We start from the raw sequence: 23,907 nt of genomic DNA, 5'->3' as shown, positions 1-23,907 counted from the left end.
ATGTATAAGTACTTCATATATCTTCCATAAGTAAGCTTGGGATTGTTAACTCAAAATCAGATCTGATCAAACTTTATCCCTTTAACTTGGCTTCATTTTGGCCATAAAAAGCAAATCCAAATAAAAAGCATGTTAACATTTTTTACATTCCTTAAAAAGGAAGCAAAACAATAATGAGTTCTGAATGAGAGAACTCTCCCGTCTTCTGAAGTACAAATGGAGTAGTTGCTAATGATTGGCTTGCTATCTTGATATGTTTTAGCCATGTGATTTTTCTAATTTTTGAACACAAAATTAAGACTTTCTGTCTTTATAGAGTAACCATTGTTCTCATATAAATAGCATGCTCTTAATTTTGAATATTAAATGCAATTTGCCATTTTTTGTTGAGATATTTAATTGTACTGGATATTTTAACAACATCTGTAGGCTGCCTTCCATAAAGACTGTTTACAACCTTAAAAGGCAATCTAATAAACAAAATTTAAAGCCAGTAAATACACATTACAGTTAATACAAATTAAAATACAACCATACATTCAGTAGGTAGAACAGTTCTCAAAGCCTCAGTAACTCCTAAAGGCTAGATGAATGCATGCGTCTTCAGGAGGCACCAGTACTCTACAATGTAGGCTCCAGCCTTATTTCCAAGTGGACATGGTTCCATAAACTGAGTGCTAACACAGAAAATGCCCTGCCCCTGCCTGCTCTAGTTGTGGGACATCTGACAAGGTCCCTCCTGAGATTTTAGTAGCTGGGCTAGTCTGTATGGGCATAGGTGTTCCCTTGGGTAACTAGGTTGCATGTTGTTCATGGCTTTAATTCGTCAACAGAATTTTAAACTTGACCCAGTAACAAATTGATTCCTAGTGCTACTCTATCAGCAGATAAGTTACTTTAACATAGTGTGCTCCACATAGATCACATGACAGTAGTCCAGCTTTGAGGTTGCCAGCACATGGATAATTGTGGCCCAGACATCCCTGTCTAGCAGCTCTTATTTGGTGCACCAGCTGAAACTGGAAAAAGACTTTTGGGCACTGCAGACACTTGTGCCTCCGATAACATGGTTCAGTGAGCACTTTGGACTCCTCCCTTGTGCCACAATGTATCATTTGCTGTCTTATAACAGGGAGCATTTCCTGTACCATGTAAAATGTACAAGGTGTCCACACTTCCTCTTGCATGTGCATTCACCACTCACAGCAAGCATGCAGGCCACAAACACCACACAGTATACAGCCACACATATGTCTCTTCTCTCTGCCCAAGTGTATCCCTCTGTCTCTCTCATGCCTGTACTGCCTAATCCCCCATTCAGAAAAGACCCTACATGGATGAAGGAAGCACCATCCATTTCCCAAAGAAACAAAAAAATGCCCCCGGCAATTTAAAAGAAATGGGCACTGGATTGCATGAATGGACATTGGATTGACAATCCCTATATTGGACTATAAGAATTGTGAACCTAAACAGCTTAAATTGTCTGAATTGATATTCTCTACTTTTTTCCTGAATATATTGTTTTAATAATCTCTTTAAAAGTTCAGGAGCCTCTGCACAAATGGCAGCGTAAACAATGTATGCCTATTTTAAGGTCCTAAAGACTAATTTGGCTGTGGTATAGTTGAGGGAAATTTAAAGTCGTAAATTCTGTCATAGGAATTAATATGAGAGCCTCAGTAAAGTTTTATTTCAGAGCTGTGTCATTGCCCTTGAATACCCAAAAATGTTTGTTTTGGTTAGGGTAAATCCGTTTTCTTACAATACTATCAACCACATAGGCTGTTTCTGCTTGAGAGATTGTGTATTCATCACTTGTCATTCCCCCCAGTTCAAAATATCTTTGGATGTTAAGGCATCACTCTCCTGTACCATAAATTTCAAGTGCAACCTTGGAGACTGGTAGTAAACATATTCTTCATTGAATTGTAGGGTGGGAGTCTATTTCATTGCTTACAAGCATTAATTGACCCTCAGTCCAAGTTGCAAATAAGCATTGTTTTTTATGCTAAACCAGAACAGCAAATTGTAGCTTGTAAATAGATGGGCTTCCAAACTACCCAGCTTTATGTACTTGTTTATAATTATGAAGAGTAGTTTCAAATTGTTTCCTGTTTCTGACAAACTAATACTGGAAATAGATCCATTTGAAAAGAGCTCTTAAGTTATTGCTGCAGACAGAGAATGTTCAATAGCAGGTGGTTATACAGTAAAAAGGCATCTGAAAGGTAGAAACAATTCTAAACTTGACACATGATGAAACTAAAAGTGTTCAATTTGATACTATGAGCACATAATTTTCTTCATTATATTTTTGTATTCATTCCAGTCTTCTCAGTGACATTTTAGTGTAATGATGAGTTTTTCTGATTGCTGGCAGTATGTGACAGGGGACCTTCATGCTGACTGAGAATTTGAACTAAGTTTCTAGATCAAAAGACGCTTTAGCCTAGGGGTTTGTGAGCCTTTTTACAGTTGAGGATTACATTCCCTTGAGGAGTGTCTTTTGGGGGTTCCAGGCTAGCAGTGGCTAGGGCACAAACTGGTGGTGAATGCGTTTTCTCTCTTTTCCTTTCTCTGCTGGACTCCACAGTGCCCACTCTCCCCTCCATGTCATCTTATCTTTCTGTTACCCCATCTCCATCTCTTTGTTTTGGGCCTTTCTCCATTCCCCCTTCCATATTAATGCAGATGGGAAATGATCATTTGTCAAATGCTTCTCCTTTTCAGTACAATCTACTTTTGTATTTCCGTCTACTCTCCTTTCCTTTCCTACTTTCTCCTACTCTGTTGGTCATTGCAAGGCTCTTTTTGGCCTTGGGCTTACCTAACAGCCACACCTCCCCCCTCCTCCTTTGTTTCAAAAAGAATCAATTTCCAGAGGGATGGCTAAGAGAGCAAGAGTGAGACTGCTGCACCTGGAGGACTGCATAAAAGGCTTGGGGGCCTTAGCTTCCTCATCATTGCTTTAACCACAGCAGCATTGGTTCTCAGAAGTAACTCTTATGATAGGGGTTCTACAAATCTTTGGAACCAGTTGTTATGTCCTGCTTTTCGAGACTCTTAATTCCCCACATGTTTATGCACTGTTTTGGCGTTACTGATTATTGCCTACCATATAATTAAGTTCCTTTAGAAAGCTTGTAAGTTGTTGAACCTCAAAAACATGATAATATTTATACTGGGATTTTTTAGTCATTTGTGTATTAATGCATGATGACCCCAGAACTAAGAGGATCTGTTGGGAGCAGAAGCGGAAAAGGGGGGTGTCTCTTCTAAGTTCTAAATGGGTGTGTGGGTGTATGATTTGCCCAAATCTTAATTTGAGGTGCACATATCCCATTTCCTTATTCATTTCTACATATGTTGGCTATTGGTATAGGGGTACAACACTTGATGATATACAATGCCATTTTGTAGAAGACCGTCTTATGGAGATGTTGCTATATCACCGTGGAAGCCCAAAGCTTATTTTAGAGATTACACCCCCAGGTGTGTTTTTTTATTAGTCCACAGTTAAATTGTCCCATTCCCAACAACTAGATTTTCTTTACTTTTTTGTTTTCTTGTTAGTGGGGATGGTAGGCACAGTTACCTTGGGTCTGTGTATTTTGCTAATGACTTCTGTGTGGAATGAGAATAGCAAATTGTTGTTCCATTCAAAGTCTATCTGTTCACATAGGCACTTTAAAATGAGTTGAGCCCAGTATTATTGCTTTGTTGTGGAAGGAGAATTGTGCTGATAAAAGGGTCCTTCTGTAAACCGAGTGTCAATGTAGGATCAAACCCATTGTACTTAACAGAAATACTTCTATTTCATGGTATAATGGACACATCTACATCTACTGTGTGTCACTGTGTGCTATATAGTCAAAAGCTGTTCTGTGTATTGGAGAAATGTGCTGCTGATTTTAATAATGCATTTTAAATTGCCATAATCCACCCTGGGGCATTGTGGTGAAGGGTGAATAAGAAATTGAATTAATAATAATAAAACAAGAAGGGATTGTAAGGAGCTTCAGAAGTATGTCTCCATACTAGCACAATGGCAAATGGAATTAAGTGATTTAAAAAAAAAATTGTATTGCAAATTTCATCCAGTATTCTTTCCATTGCATTATGTGGAACAATTGGTTAGGCAATAACATAATGAACTTTTACATGCTTGTGGTAGCTAGAATTCTATGTGTGAAATTCTGAAATTCACCATTAACACCCAAAATCAAATAGTGGAAGGATAAAATATAGGAATTTGTAGTTATGACTAAGTTGACAATTTCTTTAAGATATTGTGGAGACAAGACAAGTTTCTGGTAATATAGCAGAATTACATTGATTGTAGGATATACGGCTTATTATCCAATATGAGTTAGGGTTTACCATGGTTTAATGCATCATCATACAATAAGCAGATCAGTGGTACATATCTATCAATCTATATCTATCCATCTGCTTGAAACTGTGTTTCAAGAAATTTGAAGTACGTGTTTGTACTGCAGTTAAGTATTTCCTCAGGGGGGGAAAGCAAAATGATGTATATTGGGAATAAAAATTATAGCTTCATGTATGTATTGGCATGGTTTGAACCAGCGGTGGTTGTCTGGAAAAATGAACTTTGGTTCATGGTATATAGCAGGGCTGGCCCAACACCCTTTGGTGCCTGAGGCAAGATGTCCCCCCTGATCTAGGCCCGCTCCCTGTGGGGGGAGGGGCAACACAGTCAATTTGTAGGACCATCCCCTTTTCACTGAGCGTCTTGGTGAAAAGAGGGCATTCTGCAAGGTGGTGTTGCTGCTCTCCCCATCTTTGGCTTTCAGCTGCATCGTCGGCTCCCCCAAATCCCAGTCTGGATCTCCCACCCCCTGTGAAGCATGCCACCCGAGGTAGGTTGCCTCATGCAGCTTCATAGGGCAGCAAGCTAGCTTCAAGGTTTCAGGGCAAACCAGAAGTCATGCCTTTCTAGCCCTTTTCTGCACCTCAGGATTTGCTGCCTGAGGCAGCTGCCTCACTCAGCCTCATATACCAGTCTTTGGTATATGGTTTGATGAAGATATCTTGCCCCAGTGTGCAGCAGCTTTGATGAAGACAAATTATGTGTTAGGGTTCAATAGGAAAGGTGTTGAAAGCACAACTGTCAATATAATGATACGCAAATCTGTGGTGTGGCAACACATGGAATACTGTGTACAGTTCCAGTCATCACACCTCAAAAAAGGGTTAGTGTAGAGCCACAAAAGGTTCAGAAAAAAGGCTACCCAAGTGCTCATGGAGCTTGAACAACACTCCTATGAGAAAAATTTGCCAATTTGTGAACTTTTAAGTATAGAGGAAAGACAAGTAAGGTATATAGAAGGTGCATAAAATTATGCATGGTGTGGAGATGGAGTGGGTTCTCATTCTCATAAAACTGGAGACTATCCAATGAAGCAGTCTTTTGGATGATTCCAGATAGATAAAAGGAAGTCCACGGTACATAGTTAAATTATGGAATGCACTCCCACAAAATGGCCACCAATTTGGTTAGCTTTAAAAGGGGGTTAGACCAGGGGTCGGCAAGGTTTACCTCGCCCAGGCTGGTTCACTCCAGTGGAGATCCCTCCGTGGGCCAGATCACGCCCTCAATTTCCGGCGTCTGTGCAGAAATGATTTCTGGTGCCGCGGAAATGAGTCCCCGTGCTGCACTGCACCGGTTTAGTGCAGCACGCGGGGACTCACTGAGCAGGCAGCTTGTGGACCGGTTAAATGACCCCCATGGGCCACTTGTGGCCCATGGGCCTTAGGTTGCCAACCCCTGGGTTAGACCAACATAACAGAGGTTAAGGTTTTCAATGGCTACTATCCATGACTGTGTACAAGCTCCTGTACTGAAGGTGTTATGCCTTGCTGGGGGGAGCACAAGTGGGAGAGTGCTGTTGCACTGATGTCAAAACACACACACACACACACACACACACACACACACACACAGAGAGAGAGATTTTCATCTAATCAAACTAGAGTATCTAGTAAAAGTGAAGTAGGAGACATGATAGAGCTTTACAGCTATCATTGGAAGTAGACCTCTCCTGTTGTTTTGGACACAAGTTATCTACTGTTCCCTAACTGAAGACTCCAAAATTTTCCACCACAAGTACTATTTAAAGTGGACACATTTGCTGTTACTATCTTTGAAAGAGCCATATTCCTGATCTGCTAATACATAGGCACTTCAGGCTCATTTTAGAAGCTTGTTTGATTTTAGCATACATATAGTTAATATATTTGAGCCTTTTGCATGGGAATCCCAGAGCCTTATATGGTCAGCTAACTTTGTTCTGCAGTGAACTGAAGGCACCCATCCAAAGGGAAAAAATTCCAATTGTCTTTAACTATCTAGTACCCTTTCCTTGGCCTCCTGCGGTAGTACAGTAGCAAACACTCTAACAATTTAAATGTAGGCTTTTACAAAGGTAGTGGAAATTAATTTTGGTAGTATTTGATAGCTGGATATATTCAGAGAGCAGAAGTATTACTTTAGTAAAGGTTCATAACTAGGTCTATAGCTGCTTAGTGTAGAGATCTGAAAACTAGCATCACTTTGTGTGAGGACTTCTAATTATTTATAATACTGATCTTGGTGGTTCTGTGCCTGTCTGCATAAGAAGTGGCAACTGACAGAGCAGGGGGGACTTTCTAGGCATAAAGAAATCAAAGTCAGACAGTACAGCATGAGACTCTCAATCTCAGGGTTGTGGTTTTGAGCCCCACATGGGGCAAAAGATTCCTGCATTGCAGGGTGTTGGACTTGATGATCCTTGCGGTCCCTTCCAACTCTACAATTCTATGATTCTTTGAAATCAAACAGCTCAACACAGACTGAGCACCACAGTGGCCTGGGGGGGGGGGTTGTCAGTTAAAGAAAAAGGGGAAGAGAGGGAATTGGCTTGCTTGAGCTGCTAACAGGTTACAGTTTTGGGAGTGGGGGAAAGGTCAGAAGGAATACATGCCAGAAGGTTAAGTACCCTCTCTGAGCTATTAGGGGAGGTTTCAGGAGGGAGCAAGGGATGTGCCTCACTTTTGTTTCTCTTTCTGCACAAATTTGTTCCTTCAACTGCCTTATAGAAAAAGTGCTCTTTAAACCAGTCAGTTGGGGAAAGGTTTTAGGAGAGATGGAAAGAGAAAATTGATTATTTTTTCCCACCCTAAGACCTCCATAAAAGTTCTTTTTTCTTTTTCCCTGTCTTGAAACCTCCCCACCCTGTAGGCCATGAATAGCATTGCAAGGCTCTTTTTTCAGGCTAGCAGGAGCCTTGAACAGGAACAATCCTCTTAGGGGCAAAGGATTCAGGTCCCCACTTTGTGTTAAAGTACTAGAATAAAAATACAACCTACAACTTGGTGCGCAAATACATATGTGTTATGTAATGTATCGAGGAGTCAACCTGGAGACTTTGATGAGCTTTTGACCATGGTTCACCTTTGGTTGCCTCCTGCAGCCTTCCTAAAGCCTGATTTCTTTTTTGTTGTTGTTGTTGATATTTAATGACAAGTAACGAAACATACCCACACAGGGAAGCCCTCTGATTTCTTAGTGGAGTTGCCTGCATTCAGAACAGCCTATCCTCATCCCCAAGGAGGTACTAGTGATATGGAAGCTTTGTTCATTTGCCAGTAATTTTCAGCTGTGTGCTGGGACACACAACTACTAGTCTAAATTGGTGATTGATAAGCCCATTAGTCAAATGTTTTATGTGACTCTGAAGTACCCATCCACAAAATAAGTTGCTAGTGATCATGCTTGATTCTGCTTTAGCTTTGCTTGCTTCTATTCAGCCTTTGCTGTGGTTGGTAATTGACCATGTTCTTACTTGAGGTGTGATTGAATGGTCCTGTTTCTTGCAGCTGAATGACATATCCTGAAAGAGGTATGTCATATTGAATCATGGAGGGTGGGAATGTACTGTTTTGGAGACAGAAAAGTTACTGACTTTAAAATTTAATCTTATAAGATACAGAAGTGAAATTTGTTTCCAGTTCAGATTCAGAAAAAGTGTGATCCCACTATGAGAACCTTAGAATACAATGCCCTAGGCTGTGATTGTTGAGTGTGTTCATCTCACTTTAGTCTAGTACAGAATTTCCCAAACTTGGATCCCCAGCTGTTTTTGGACTACAGCTCTCATCCCTAGCTAACAAGACCAGTGGTCAGGGGTTATGGGAATTATAGTCCAAAAACAACTGGAGACCCAAATTTGGGAAACCCTGGTCTAGTGTTGACTACTCAGAGTTGACTATTTCATGGGCAAAACCAATTTTGGACAGTGGCATATGCCATTGTTTGCTTGTTTCACTATGAGATTCAGGGGAGAAAAAGTTAAAGATACAGAATTATATGGATCATCATAGAATTAGTAGTGAAATTTCAGGGCATTAGTTTGTTTCACTAAGTACAGAACAACTTTCCAGAATTTGAACTGAGAAAGAGGGTGTTTTTCTTGCAACTGTTTTATGACCATCAGGACTCCATAATTCTATATCACCTCATAGATTGCTTAATACTTTAGGGTGACAGTTGTCTGGTGGTGGTTGGTAGCATAGAAAAAAGGGGGGGGGGAAGAAAGAAAGATCAAATTTTCTTTTATAATTGTCTTCATTGTTTTAGGGAAAATATGAACAAAAAACCTTAAATAGGACAGATTAGAAAAAAATGTTTTGTGCTAAACCTCATCAGAATTGGCTGTATTGTAGCAAAAGGACTGCAAAATACGGACTTCATAATAGCTGGCAGTTTGTGATTGTGACACCTATATGTTTAGTATAGGTAGGATTACCCTGACTTTTATTTACCTTTAATGACACCAGCAAATAGCCAAATTAGACTATCTAGTGTGATGGCATCATCACGTCCGGTAGATTGTGCCTTCCTTGGTGGGGCCATTTGAGAAACAATGCAGACAAAGCTATCATTTTTGTTCTCTGCACTTTTATTTTGTCTTCACTTTGTAGTCACCAGTGTCTCACCAATACAGGCACAATTTTCTGAAGAGTTGCATCCTGATAACTGGAACAGTACCTTTGCTGTTGCTACTGGTCGTTCATCTACATTACTACAATTCCTAGAAGGCACCTGAGCTTGCTGTGTGAGTTGCTCCCAATGGCAAGAAACTTGGGAGGCAAGCTATTTTGGTAACAATCAGTTGCCTCCTGCTGCTTTTACCTTACCCTCACTATCTCTGCCCAGGGATGCACAAGCAAGGGCACCTCTTGCCCATTAGTAACTAAGACAGCAGTATATCCCTCTGTGTCTTCTGAAATGCAGCATCTTCTTTTTAACTTGCTGTTTCTTCCTTGTTTCCACAGGAAGTCACACTTGCATCAGCTTCTTTTACAATAAGATAGCTGTCACCATCATGCCCAATAAGCATTAACTCACTGTTTCACCACTACCTCCCATGATCTCTGTAAAAAATGGCCTATATTCCAGACACTGGGAATTCTAGCCTTGTCAGCTCACCTTTGGAGCTTGAGAGGAGGCTGCAGGAGAAAATATAATGGGATAACTCAATGCATACTTTTTCACTTGGGATTAACAATATTGGAGTAGGAGCAGCTATATAGTGCATTATTGTTAATATACGAGATTATCCAGTCAACACTCCTCTCCATAATCTTACATTCAGACATTAACTGATATATTTCTTGAAACCATGGATTTGCTTTCTATACCCAGTTATTAACCTGTCATATCACAAGAAATCACCAACCCACCCATAGCAGGCCCCCTGTCCCTAGTGTCCAAAACATGAGGTTGCACCATAATTTCACTTTTTCCAAGGCCTCTGGTTGGTGGGTCAGGACCATCTCACCCTGTATCACCACATGTTGCACTTTGTAAGGCCTCTGGTTAATGGGTTAGTTACACTTTTACCCATGCCCATAGCATAACTGATTTTCCTGGTAGCTGGTAGTTATTATTTCTCTTTCCCTTCAGAACCACATGTTCAGTGCATATACCAGTCCAGTTTTAGTCTGTAGTCACAATGCAATGGTTTTCACCCAAGCACTCTATATGGATGCAGATGATGGCCCCTTCATAAAGAATATTGATTATAGTCTCATTTTTTGTGTGAAATAGTGCCCCATGGTTTCAGTTTCTATGAGCCTTTGAGCAAAATTGCAGTAATGTTGGGCTGGCTAGTTTGAACCGTGTTGAAATGGTAAATGAAGTGCACATGAATGAAAAATGACCGTAAACACCAAGCAGTACAGGTCTCTGTTGCTGCGTAAATTCTCGAGGGCTCGCTTTTGGGTAGAAATGTGTAGGGTTACACTGAGTGTGTTTTAAGACAGTGATTTTTTGAGTGTTTTCATGTGTACATGTGTACATGTGTTGATGGTGGCCATGAGATTACCTTTACCTTTCTATATGTTTTATAATTCGCAGTCTAAAATGCTTGAGCTGTGTGAGCCATGCTGTAAATGAGTAGCTAGTCCAGTGGAAAAAGAAAAGGCATGTGATGTTGGCCACTTTTTTCTGTTAACCTTGTAATTTGCAGGCTGTAGGTTGTGTTCTGATGAGGGTCATGGCCTTTAGCTCAGGGGTTTCATTGGAGTCCTGAAGATGTTTAGGATTAGAGAGTAACAGTTCTGACATAGAATTGTTGGACACAGTTTTTGCTTTCTACAAAAGCAAACTTTCAGACCCAAAAGGACAAAAACATGTGGCATTGTAGTGTTTGGATTACGTGCCTTGAGTGAAGGCATTGGATTTTGATCATTTAATGTTGTATAGCTCCGTGTTACTGTTGGAGGTCCCTGTGTGGCTTTTCCCCTTGCACATGGCACCCACATGGCTCAAACATGCCATAGTATGGTTTCCCATGTTTTCTGAATCCAGTTTGTGGCTGAGTGGTAAACCATAAATAAGCCAAGGTTTGTTCTTGGTTTACTTCTGGTTTATTGCTTGTGGTTTGTCTGAGAACATACTCCACCCCCCGGGGGGGGGGTGGATTTGGATGGCACAAAAAGCCATACTAGAGCTGTGTGGGTACTGTGCTGAGTTGAGGAGGAACCCATGTGGGGACCTACATGGCAGGGGGGCATAGTCACAACTAAGCTGTTATTTGAGACAAACTGTGATTTACATGTGTGACTCAGGCAATTGAAAGCTGTATTTTAGTTATACATATAATAGGAATCTTAATTCCCATAGAAGTTTCTCAAGGTATCTAGGTTTTACAGTATAAGCTCAAAACTGAATTGCATCCTAAGGAAATTGACATAATTTGCTGTTTGCTATATCTTGTGATGTGTGTTTTCTCTTCTACATCTTTGTTTTAGAAACTCTGCAGGGTCTGTTTTGTTCCTCACACTGTCAAAAAGTGAAGAGTATTAGGCTAGCTTATGGCAGATAAGACATACAACCTCACAGTTCTGTATATATCACAAAGTAGAGACATGCTCTCTGCATTCTCTTCTATCCTTCTAAGGCTGGCAGTGAGCTGGCAGAGAAGAAATATACCAAACAACCACGTATAAGAAGAACATTTTGTCATGAATGGAAGGAACATGTTGCAGGTGGCTACAGTGAACTTGAAATGGCAATAGAGATTCTTATATTTATGCAGAATATATAAAAGAAAACGATGGGCTAATTCGTGTAGCACGAATCATGTGAACATGTGCTTTATGTGGAATAATGGCTTATTGCTGCCTGTTTGGTTGTGGAATGGGTGGTTAGATCTATTGTCATAGAATGACTTTTGGCCAATTGTTAAAACCACCTTAACACTTTTTTCTTTTGTTTATAGGCTTGCATAGATGATAATGTAGATATGGTGAAATTTCTGGTGGAAAATGGAGCCAATATTAATCAACCTGATAATGAAGGCTGGATACCTCTACATGCGGCTGCTTCCTGTGGATATCTTGATATAGCAGAGTAAGGATTTTTTCCCTATATTTAACATAACTTACCTTGATGTTTAGTAGACTTATGATGCAACCGTTGCTAAGAAGCTGTTTAACAACAGGATACTTTGAGCAATCTATTCCATATTTTATGAGATGAGAACTGGGTTCTTTATGACAAGAGGAAAAATGCAGTTCACTCACTCATAATAAAATTACGTTGAAAGTTGAATTTGAAATTTGCAGCAGTCTACATTTGTTAATCATCTTGTAAAAAAGCCATATATCTGGACATATATTCTAGAAATGAGCGCTTGATACTTGATTTGAAGCCTGTGTTTTTTGTTTCCCTGTGAAATAGTCGACACTGGAGCACCAGACCTTTTGTTGATACTTATAATTATATCTAGGGTTAAAGAACAAGTGCTGCATTTAGCTAAAGTTTGTCTTGTCTTATCTTGGGATGTTGATAGAATTTTCTGGGAAGTTTACAAATAGGGTGGCTGTAGCTTTTAAGGATAGCGCTCCACAATCTTTAACCTTTCAATTTGATGTATTGGGTGCCCTTATGAGGAAGAACTCTGAGCTTGAGAAACCTAAACCTGTCCAGGCTATACATTGACACCTCTTGCATTGCATATAGTAACGTAGGATCCTGTTTGTCCTTAAAAGGAAGCAGTACTAGCTGTATTCTTTCTGACTCTGCAGTATGTGTCAGAATTCTGTTTGAGCTAACATATAAACTAGAATGGCATTTTAGCAGCTGTAAATTTCAGTAATTTTTTCATGTGGCAGCTGAAACTTTTTAAGGGGTACATGAGTATTGTCTATGGTTTTCGTATCTCATTTGTTCTTCCTCTCATGTGTGGGACTGAAGTTTCAATAGTTATTTGCCCATGGTGTTGCTAAGATTTAAAGACACCTTATAGTAGAATAAATGTGTGTAATTCCATTGAATAAGCAGTACTTAGACTGTACATCAGTGCACACACACATTCATACTCCTCCTTTATGTATTACACATACGTGTCTGTATGTGTACATATATAATCTATTAATAACTTACTATATATCAATAAGAATTATAATCAGGAAATACAAACATATTACTACTTTTGAGTCTCTCTGTGTGTGTGTGTCATAAAAATACATTTTTATGTTTGCAGAGCAATTGTACACAAACGTTTCACTTTTCAAGTGTGAAGGTAATAGGCATTTCATCCAGAGCACACCCTCCTAAACACTCTTGTTGAAGATGAAAGAAATAATTGTTTGCCAAACAAAAACTAGTAAAGAGGATGTGACTGAGCAGGCTCAGAATGTAGTTAATGCTTTTTAGGGAGTGTGCTGGAGAAAGTAGGGGCACAGCAGCTGCAGACATTCCTGGAGGTTTCTCATTTTCTTGATTTGGGTTCTTTCTTGGTGATGGGAATGAATCAATCTTAGTGGCCTTAATGGATATCCTTTGTTGCGGGCACAGCACAGGGACTGCAGGTGTTCTCCCCCATCCCTATTCCTCTGTGGCTTTTGATGCCATTGTCCATAGTATCCTCCTGGACCAACTCTGTGAGATAGGCATTGGAGGCACTGTACTGCAATAGTTCTGATTCTGCAGTGTCAAGTTCAGAGAGTTACACTGAGAAAATGCTCATTGGCCCCATAGTGTTTTTGTTATGGTGTCCTGCAGGGGCACATTTTATCCTTAAAGTTTTTTGGGATCTAAATGAAACCAAAGCTTTTTAGGATCTCTCTGAAACCATTGAAAGCAGGCATTAGGAGTTTAGAAGAAGGATGCCTTCAGTATGCTGATCACAATTGAACCTGCTTTCTTTTGTATCTAAATTGGGCGAGGCTGTAGAAGCCTTGGACCAGGGCCTGGCTGCAGTTAGTGGGCTGGATGAAGACCAGGATAATGAGTTTGAATCCTGTGGCAAAATGTCTGTTCTGGAAGAGGTTGAGCTCTTTCTCATGGAGCAGGTTCACAGCCTGGAGATGTGCCTGAGTCCCTCTTTATCACTTGGGGCTCAAGTAGTCTCTGCAGCTGGGAGCTCTTTCTATAAACTTTTATCTGATCAGACAAGTGCGGCCATTCTTGGGTTGGCCACTGTGATTCAGACATTAGTAGCCTTAAAACTAGGTCACTGCCTACATGGGGCTTTATTTTGATGCATTGCAGGGGGCTGGACAAGATGACCCTTGGAGTCCCTTCTTGCAGTCCTGATCTAAAACAAATAATTTACTCACGGTTGAATGCCTATGTTAGGAGTTGTAAGCAGGAAGTTTTTCTGGCTTGGCTAAGGATTAAGACACAGGGTCCAAACTCATCCATACCTTTTTGGGGTAGGGCGACTCTTGACTGGTTGTCTTGCAGCATTCCCAGAACCGTTAAACATCATGTACTGCTAGAGTGTCCACATTTTCTCAATGCTTGACAAATGTTTTTGTGAACCTGGCCATCTGATCTATGCTGTGTGGTCTAGCTTCATTTTGGTTGAAGTTGTTAATTTTTGTTTTCTTCATGTTTCTAAACATAATAGGCTAGTTAGTTTTCTTTTAAGACAGGGATGGAGAATCTGTGGCCCTCCAGATGTTCCTCACATCATCCCTAACTGTTGGTTATGCAGTCTGGAGCTGTTTTAAGACCTTGGTGTTGTAAGAGATATGCTTCACTCATTACTAGATTGGACAGTCAGGATTGCCATCTGGTATACAGCATGGTATAGCTAAGATATCACTGTGCTATAAAATGCCTATGATTCACTCAGATACATAAGCTAGTCACCAAATGGCACCTTAAACCTGGGTTGCCATTTATATGAAATTTATATCATCATCATCATTATTACTGTAATTATTAATTTCATTTCTGTACTGCTTTATATTTTAAAGAAAAAAAGCAGTATATAACACAATAAAACATAAAATAAAGCAAAGCAGACAGCGACAAGAGATCCCTACAAATCGACAAGCTGGCTGGTGCGCAACAATATCTTTTGATACTGGGGAACGTGGGGGCATGCACAGCAGCAGAAAAAGTTGCTGCATGCCAGCCAAATGGTGGAGATGTCAGTCTCCAAACCTGATGACATGATATCTTCCCTTGGTTGCAAGTTGACTCGCATCAGTTGCAAAACATGCCTAGTGCCTGGGGGATTTTGAACAGTGCTCCCTAGGTACCCTAATACTGAAAGTTTGATCTGCATTGTGATAGAAGTGAACAGCTGATTTGATTATGATTATTTTTGTGACATGCTGGACTTGGCTTGACTATTTGTAAAAAGTTGACAACTTGTAAGACACGTGAGACTCAAGGCAAGATCTTCTAATTGATACTTCAATCACAACTGATGTTTCATATCCTTTGCATTATCGAGTTCTGCCAAACTATTTCTTTGGCTCAGAGAGACAAAACCTGCTTAGGACTATCTTCTCCTTCTGCTGGGTTTGTAATTAAAATGATAATAGTTATTGTTACCTTGAAGAGGTGTGGTCGGTCTCCACCTGCTTCCTATGGCCACTCCAGCTCTCAATGCTTTGTTTGGATCATGTGGGCATAGACCTGCCTTTCACCAGGTAAAGCTACTTTTTTGCTTAAGATGAGAGTGAAGCTACATGGGGAGAAAGTACCTGAAATTGTGCTGTGTGGCCAGAAGAACAATATTTGCTTCTTTGTTTTGAATCAGTATATGCTTGGATAATGGTGTCAGGTGGAGGGAGAGAGTTGCTTTGTGGCTCCTGCAAGCTACAAACCTGAAATTGATTTTTGATTATGCTTTCAAGGAGCTGCCTTTAGGCACCAGGTCTGTTGACAGACCAACTCTGCATTATAAAGATGTCTGCAAACATGACATGAAGGCTGAGAACATTAGCCTTAGGTAAAAGGTAAAGGGACCCCTGACCATTAGGTTCAGTCATGACCGATTCCGGGGTTTCGGCTCTCATCTCGCTTTATTGGCCAAGAGAGCTGGCGTACAGCTTCCGGGTCATGTAGCCAGCATGACTAAGCAGCTTCTGGTGAACCAGAGCAGCACACGGAAACGCCGTTTCCCTTCCCACCGGAACGGTACCTATTTATCTACTAGCACTTTGACATGCTTTCGAACTGCTAGGTGGGCAGGAGTGGGGACCAAGCAACAGGAGCTCACCCCGTCGCATGGATTTGAACTGCCAACCTTCTGATCAGCAAGTCCTAGGCTCTGTGGTTTAACCCACAGCACCACCCGCGTCCCTGCCATGTGGGAATTCCTTGCTGATGACCACAGTGCCTGGAAACAGGCAGTCAGGTCATGCATCCATAGCAGTGACCAGAGGAGGAATGACTGCTGAGAGAAGCACAGAGAGAATAAACATCCTGAATCTGCAGCAGCACAACTGGATGCCTTCATCTGCCCCAGCTTCAATAAAACATGTCTCTCCCGTATTGGTCTCTACAGCCACAGTTGGCGCTGTAACTCTCCAATGGTTTGACTTTGCCCCAATGGTACCCACTTCCATTGTCTCCCAAGACAGATGGATGCCAACAGCAACTTAATACTTCAGCTTTTAATAAATACATTTGCGGGGTGGTGGTGGTGGTTAAAATTAGCAAGGGGAAAAAGCAATCAAAGGCTATTTAACAACAGATTTATTTAACCCACTTACTAAAGTCGAGTGTAAGAGGCTAAAAAGGTAAAGGTAAAGGACCTCTGACAATTAAGTTCAGTCGCGAACGACTAAATCAGACTGTATTTATCCATCTAGCCCTATTTTGACTCTTAAGCAGAGATTCTATCACCTGTTACCTCTTTCAATCTGAGATGCCAGATCTTCTCTGTGTAGGATCCTCTCCATGCAGACCATGTGTTCTCTTTCTCATATAAGTAAACATGCATAGCATTGCACTGTTAAAGTTAAAATAAACAATTTAATGTTTTAATTGACCTTCATAAGTTCGAATACATAATTTCATTCACATTGAATCTGCTTTGAAAGTGTATATAATGTTGCCGGTTAGTATGACTAGACGGCACAGTTGACTGTTAGAAACTTTATTTGTAAGTCCATGGGAAGAGACCATTTTGTTGAGTTCTGCATACTTTACTTTCCTTAAATTCTGGGGTTGTGCTGCTTCTGGAGCAGTTCTAGAGGTAACTCGGAGAATAACCATCTAGGTTCTTAAGTTAAGAAGGGCAATTCTAGGAATCTCTAGTCCCACTGCAGGCAACATACTGTTCTGTTTTTGAAAGGTTGGAGAGAGGAATATGGACTTTGAAACCTCATTCTTATCTGGAAGATGTAATTATTTGGGGACACTCTTGTTCTTCGGAAGGAAATTAGTGATCTTTGCATCTACTGGAACCATCCTGTTTTCACCTTTCAAATTATGTTAAGGTTTCTTTTTTGTATTGTTTTATGCCTGTTGCTTTAGAAGCCCTTGACAGAAAGATTGCAGGAAAATGCCTGGTTTTTCCCCCCTAAAGGAGGGGTTTTGTTTTTGTTTTAAACTAACTACTGTGTGTCTGCTTCTTACCCTGATCTTAGGAATACAGTCTGTACTGTTGGAGTAGCAGTTTGACTCAATGAAGACAGTTCATAGAGGAAAGCTCAGTTTGCTGTTCTGCTTAGATGACATGCAAACCAGTTAGATTTGTAGTTTATTTAGTGGGGAATGGAGCAGAAATCTTCGACTTCAGACAGGTTTCCCCCTTGCTTTGGTACAGTATAACTACAGTGGTACGTCTTGTTACGAACACTTCTGGTTATGAACGCTTCAGGTTACGAGCTCCGCTAACCCGGAAGTAGCTGCTCCTGGTTGCGAACCTTGACCCAGGATGCGAACGGAAATCACGTGCTAGAGGTGCGCGCATAGCGGGACGCTGTGCACATCAGGATAAGAATGGTTTCAACTTAAGAACGGACCTCCGGAACAAATTAAGTTCGTAACCAGCGGTACCACTGTACTTTTGTCTTGTTCTATCTTGTGTGGGATGTTTTTCTCCTGTAGGTAAAATTAAGAAAGTAACTAGCCTAGTGTCATATTCTGTTTGTGCTTTCCTTCATAGTTCTACTTCCAATTTGGTATTCAGCTCATGAAAGGAGGTATGACATTCCTGAAACAGATGTTATTTAGTGCTGTATTCGCTTTTCATACATATGAATTGAGAAACCATACTTTTTCTAATGTTGAAAAACAGCTTGTATTGGATATGTGCTGAACAGATATTCTGGGCCTCAGTTTCTGGTGCTGCTGATGTTAGTGACCTGATGGGGCAGACTATCATAGATACTCCATGATTAAGTATTGGCTGGGAAACAAAAGTCTAGGGGATTGGCAGCCATAGTTTGTTATGGTAGTGGTGATGACGGTCTGACCATCATTCATTGTTTTAATAGTCACTTCCTTTTCCTGTACTTTGCTTTTTAATTGAGTGGCTTCTTAAGGTCAATAAAAAATGGACACTATCAATGGATTAATTTGCTTGTGTCTCAGATGTTAAATAGGTTGAAATGAGCATAACATCTAAGAACATATTTTGAGATGCCTCCCACACTGAATATTTTTTGACTAGGATGACACTATAGAATACTGGATCACTCAAGGTATTCATATGATTGCATTTTCTGGTTGTTGTTTTTACCTTGTTACTCATTTAATATTAGGAAATCACTGTGGTTCTTAAGACTCTGTTCATGGAAGACAAACTTACTCGGCTACAAGTTTAACAGTTGCTGCAACAATTTGTTGCTGCTCCTACTTGCATTTCCTTAGTGCACACCAATGTAACAATGATTTAAACTGTTTTTAAGAGAACCATCTGCTGAACTTTATCAGCATACAAGTGAGGCATTTTGGCTCTCTGTGCATGCAACAAAGTCGGCAATCTTAGGCATACATATTGGAAATAAGACCTACTGAACAAAATGGGACTTCTGACTAGTGATGTTAAATTCTTAAGAATAATTTTTTGGAGAATATTCTTGATTAATGAGAATATTAGAGAATTTTCATTTAAAATAGGAGAATATTCATTTTAATGCATTGAAAATTATATAATTAGTTAATATACATGTTTATTAATGGGTAAACCTGTTCAGATAGTAACAAAAAACTGTACAGATACTTTAATTCAATGGGGCAATGCAGTGAATTCATACCAGTCTTTGATTTTTTGCACCAAACTTGAAATTGAAAATTCATTGTGAATGACTCACATTAATCACTAAGCCTGTCACCAACCATATATTTACCATCAATTTGAATTCTAATTATGTTGTGTATGTATGAAATGTAGCTTTTAAAGTAAAAGGAATACAAAAAAGACTCAGGTCTGCTACAAGAGTACATTCTTTAGTAAGCATATCTACATGGTACAGTATTTTCAGTGCAACACTAATAAAATTTATATGTTTAAAATAAATGTTATTTTTTCCAGAAAATAAAACACAAATAATCAGTAATGACAAGTTACATAACATCAGAAATGCAAATTACTATCTGCTTAGACAAGTAAGAAAACACACAACATATTTAAATTATAACTGATAAATTGTCACAAGAAATAAATTTATTTTAAAAATAGGCTTTAATTAAAGGTAAAGGGACCCCTGACCGTTAGGTCCAGTCACAAACGACTCTGGGGTTGCCACACTCATATCGCTTTAATGGCCGAGAGAACCAGCGTACAGCTTCCGGGTCATGTGGCCAGCATGACTAAGCCGCTTCTGGCGAACCAGAGCAGCGCACGGAAACGCTGTTTACCTTCCCGCCGGAGCGGTACCGATTTATGTAATTGTTCTTTGACGTGCTTTCGAACTGTGAGTTGGGCAGGAGCTGGGACCAAGCAACGGGAGCTCACCCCGTCGCAGGTATTCGAACTGCCGACCTTCTGATCGGCAAGCCCTAGGTTCTGTGGTTTAGAGCACAGCGCCACTTGCGTCCTAGGCTTTAAGTAACAAGTCTCAAATGATTATAAATTTATATTGACTCCTCAAACATCTTAAGAGGATAAGTCACCATCTTCGTCTGCACAATGTCAATCTCTGGTAAATGGCACCTTGTACCATTGAATGGCACCGCAAAAACCAGTTACTGGCATTAAATAAAAATATAGAAATGTCAACTGTTTAAATCAAGGTCACCCCACATGCCGTTACACATAATTGTATAGGTCTAGGTACCTTAAGTGTATAAAGCATTATAGCTATTTTCTGTATGGCCAAGGGTATAGAATTGCTAGGAATAAGGTCACACCAAAATAGTAAAAAGGCTATTACATATAGTTGAAATACATATGAATTCAAATGTTCATCAGATTAAATGAATGGCATTTTTAAAACAAAACAAAAAATGTTTTTTGTAGTTCACATTTCAGAAGTACCAATGGTGAATGATACAAAGCCTAGTAATATAACTTGATCAAAAAAATCGTTATTTATTACTTACACTGGCAATATCACAGATTGACTTATTATTTACTAGATTTTTTAAAATGTGGATTATAAAACTGGTTCTTAAATTAGAATTTACAGTTTGTGGAGAATATTCTGCGGAGAATTTAGAAGGCACAGGACCTCCTTGGTAGTAGCGCCCTCCCTTCAGATGTTAAGGAAACAAACAACTATCTGACTTTTGCAAGACATCTGTTTAGGGAAGTTTTTGTTTTTTTATTGTTTTTACTATTCTGCTCAGGGACGCGGGTGGTGCTGTGGGTAAAACCTCAGCGCCTAGGACTTGCCGATCGCATGGTCGGCGGTTCAAATCCCCGCGGCGGGGTGAGCTCCCGTCCTTCGGTCCCAGCTCCTGCCCACCTAGCAGTTCGAAAGCACAGTTAAGTGCAAGTAGATAAATAGGTACTGCTTTCTAGCGGGAAGGTAAACGGCGTTCCGTGTGCTGCTCTGGTGCCGGTTCGCTGGAGCAGCTTCGTCACGCTGGCCACGTAACCCGGAAGTGTCTGCGGATAGCGCTGGCTCCCGGCCTATAGAGTGAGATGAGCGCACAACCCTAGAGTCTGTCTGAGGAAACCCAGCCAGATGGGTGTGGTATAAATAAAATTATTATTATTATTATTATTATTATTATTATTATTATTATTATTAGCTCAAAAGTCATACCTCATGGAAGTAGCCACTCCCTCCTGCTTGTTTTCATCACCAATGTCTATAATTCATAGGTATTGCCTCAGGACATGAATTTTCTATATATTACTTAAAATTAACAAGCTCTGATAGACTTTATATTCCATTTATATGTCTAAACCAGGATGAACCAATGTAGTGTCTTCTAGACGTTTTGGACTAAAATTCCCAATGTTCCTTAGCATTGACTGTGCTGACTGGGTGTGATGGGAATTGCAGTTCAAGGCATCTGGAAGGCTTCCCCTTGTCTAAGTTTATTAAATGCTGTCTCAGACTCTTGATGTATTTCATGACCTGCCACCTTAACATGAAGCTGACAGAAGAGATGCTGAGAGAAACAAGATGAAATCAGTTATGATAATCTGTGAAGACTTTTAGGATCAGTCATAACAGAAACCTTTTATTCATATCACAGTGAATTTTTTAAAATTGTCATGAGGACTTTAGTCTCCACAATGTTTATAATTTATCAGCTTAGGTTATTTTATGTAGATGACGAAGCCTCAGTTTAAAGATAGTAAATAATTTTTGTAGTACTTCCAGTTCTGATACTATTCTGGAAACAGAATAGCCTTAACTTTAAATAGTATTCTAAATGTGGATATACCACAGGTTCCTATAATGACAGACTTTTAAATACCATATTTTTCGCTCTATAAGACGCACTTTTCCCCCTCCTAAAAAGTAAGGGGAAATGTGTGTGGATCTTATGGAGTGAATGCAGGCTGCACAGCTTTCGCTGAAGCCAGGAGAGCAAGAGGGATTGGTGTGCACTGACCCCTCTTGCTCTCCTGGCTTTGCTTCGCTGGAGAGCCGCTGTGCAGCATTCCCTCTCTGCGCAGCACCCCTTCAGCAAAGCGGGAGGAGAAATGGAAGGGACTCTGCTTCTCCTGCCGCTTCGCTGAAGGGCCGCTGTGCAGGGAGGGAGAGAACTATTTTTTCTTGTTCTCCTCTAGAACTAGGTGCGTCTTATAGAGCGAAAAATATCGTGACCTAGATGCCTGCAGTGACTATGACTCCAGGAAGATTTTACAAAAGTTGCTATTTTCTTTTATATACATAGACAGGAAATCAAGTTGATTCCTTCCAGTAATTCTGTTCTCCAAGGAATTTTTTCAATTTCTTAAGTTCATTAGCAACAACGAAAGGATGCCAATGGCAAACACAATATTAGGGCAGATCTTTCATTATAGATTTAATTTTAATATACCAAACTGAGTTCTTACTATTTTAATATATTCAAAGTTTAATTTAGTATAGTCAGCGAAATAAAAATCATAGATCTTATAGTCAGAAAGGCCCTGAGATGACATTACAGGGGGAATGTTTTGCCTAATAGTTGTTTTAGTTTACATACTTCTGATGTGCTGATGTTTCAAGGAACTTTGAGAAACCCCATGTCATGTATGGCTTGCTCCTGGAGAGGGAAGATTACTTGAAATGTATAATCCCTTAAGGTTAACTTCTTGAAATGGTGCTTATCTGATCTTTAAGCAAAGGCATCTAAGGCAGGGTTGACTAATCCCTCCCTCCAGGGCCACAGTGATGGTCTCCCACCTGTCTGGTGACCTCATGCCCATGGTGGGTGTGGCCAGTGTTTGCTGTCTGGTCTTTGATTGCAATAAAGGTTGATTGGTGTGGCATATAAGCACATATGTACCTGCCACACACGCATTTAGCACACACAATGTCTGCTAACCAGACATGCTGTCAGACAGCCCTCCCTTCCACCCCCTCCATCACCATTCAAGTTCTTCCCACTCCAACACTCAAGGATCTGTTCAAAGTTTAAAAGGCAATGTTCATAAAAGAGCGGACAGGGGGATTCATCTCCAAGCTCAGTGCTTTGGTGCTTAGTGCTAAGATCAGGGATAAAAGATCCCTCTTACTACTCTTTAGAGAAGATCTTGAAACAGGATACAGATTCATTTATTTTACTCTCTGGATGAATTGGGGTCAATGCAACACCTTTTGCATTCTTTTTTGTGTTGTAATAGATGGTTTGACTATTTACTGTACCACAACCCCCATCTTTCAAGTGAAAAACTATTATTTCTCCAGACACTTGCATGTTTGTCTGTTTGTATACATTTGTATTTCCTTGAAAAAAACTAAATAAAATAAAATTGATGTGTGAATAAGTGTTGATCCCACATCACACATTTGTCAACATGTGAGGGGGTCATATCAGCCCCCCTGTATGTGGCTCAGTAATGGCATCTTCGTTTCTATGGTGAGTTGGCCTGTTGGTATAGAAAGAAATTAGAGTATCATTCACTTCTAGATTCATTTAGAAAGGGAGGATATAGCTGCCATTTGAAAATTTTGGCACAGTGCCATTGCTCACTTGTTTACCTTCATTCTGCTTACACATATATATGTGTTCCGTTTACTCAGTTTTGCAGCATCACAGAAATAATTCATTGTAGGTTGTTCTCTACTCTTAGTTCTGAAGTTGGCATTAGCAGTGTAAGTAATTCTAATGCCATGAAACTGAGCAAGCAAAACTGCATACAACTTCAACAAATTACAGGCTAATTACTAAAGAGCTGCTTTTGCTGTGAAGAGGTGTGTTCCAAACTAGTTGTCTCTGCTTTGAAGGCAATTTTCTACTGCTGACACGGCTTTTTTATTTCTCTCTTTACCCCATCCCCCTTCAGTGTCTAGTTTGTTATCCATCACATGATCACATATCTTTTCTTCCATCTGGCCCAAGAAGACATTTTTACATTACACTGTAATGCCATATCTCTTCGCAGCACTTGATCTTGGTCTAAGTTTTTATTGTTCAGAAGGGTATTTAGCACTTGATTTGCATGCAGAGGGTACCAGATTCCATTCATGGCATGTCCTGTTAAAAGGCCTTCTGGCAGCAAGAGGTAAATCACTTAATCTTATGAA

The 23,907-nt window shown here is 40.1% G+C and overlaps 1 protein-coding gene across 6 annotated transcripts in view; it reads left to right on the top strand.

The window, feature by feature from the left end:
• PPP1R12A (protein phosphatase 1 regulatory subunit 12A) overlaps positions 1-23,907 on the top strand; it is a 93,594-nt gene that overhangs the window by 15,534 nt on the left and 54,153 nt on the right. For all 6 annotated transcript variants that reach the window (XM_081928744.1, XM_081928745.1, XM_081928740.1 and 3 more), the window contains exon 2: positions 11,793-11,923. In XM_081928744.1, the coding sequence (XP_081784870.1) occupies positions 11,793-11,923 (131 nt within the window). The remainder of the gene's footprint in view (positions 1-11,792; positions 11,924-23,907) is intronic.

Source organism: Podarcis melisellensis (genome assembly GCF_964234715.1).
Source record: "Podarcis melisellensis genome assembly, chromosome: 10".
Taxonomy (NCBI): Eukaryota; Metazoa; Chordata; class Lepidosauria; order Squamata; family Lacertidae; genus Podarcis; species Podarcis melisellensis.
Note: the sequence above shows the minus strand (reverse complement) of the source record. Positions and strands in the feature narration are given on the sequence as shown.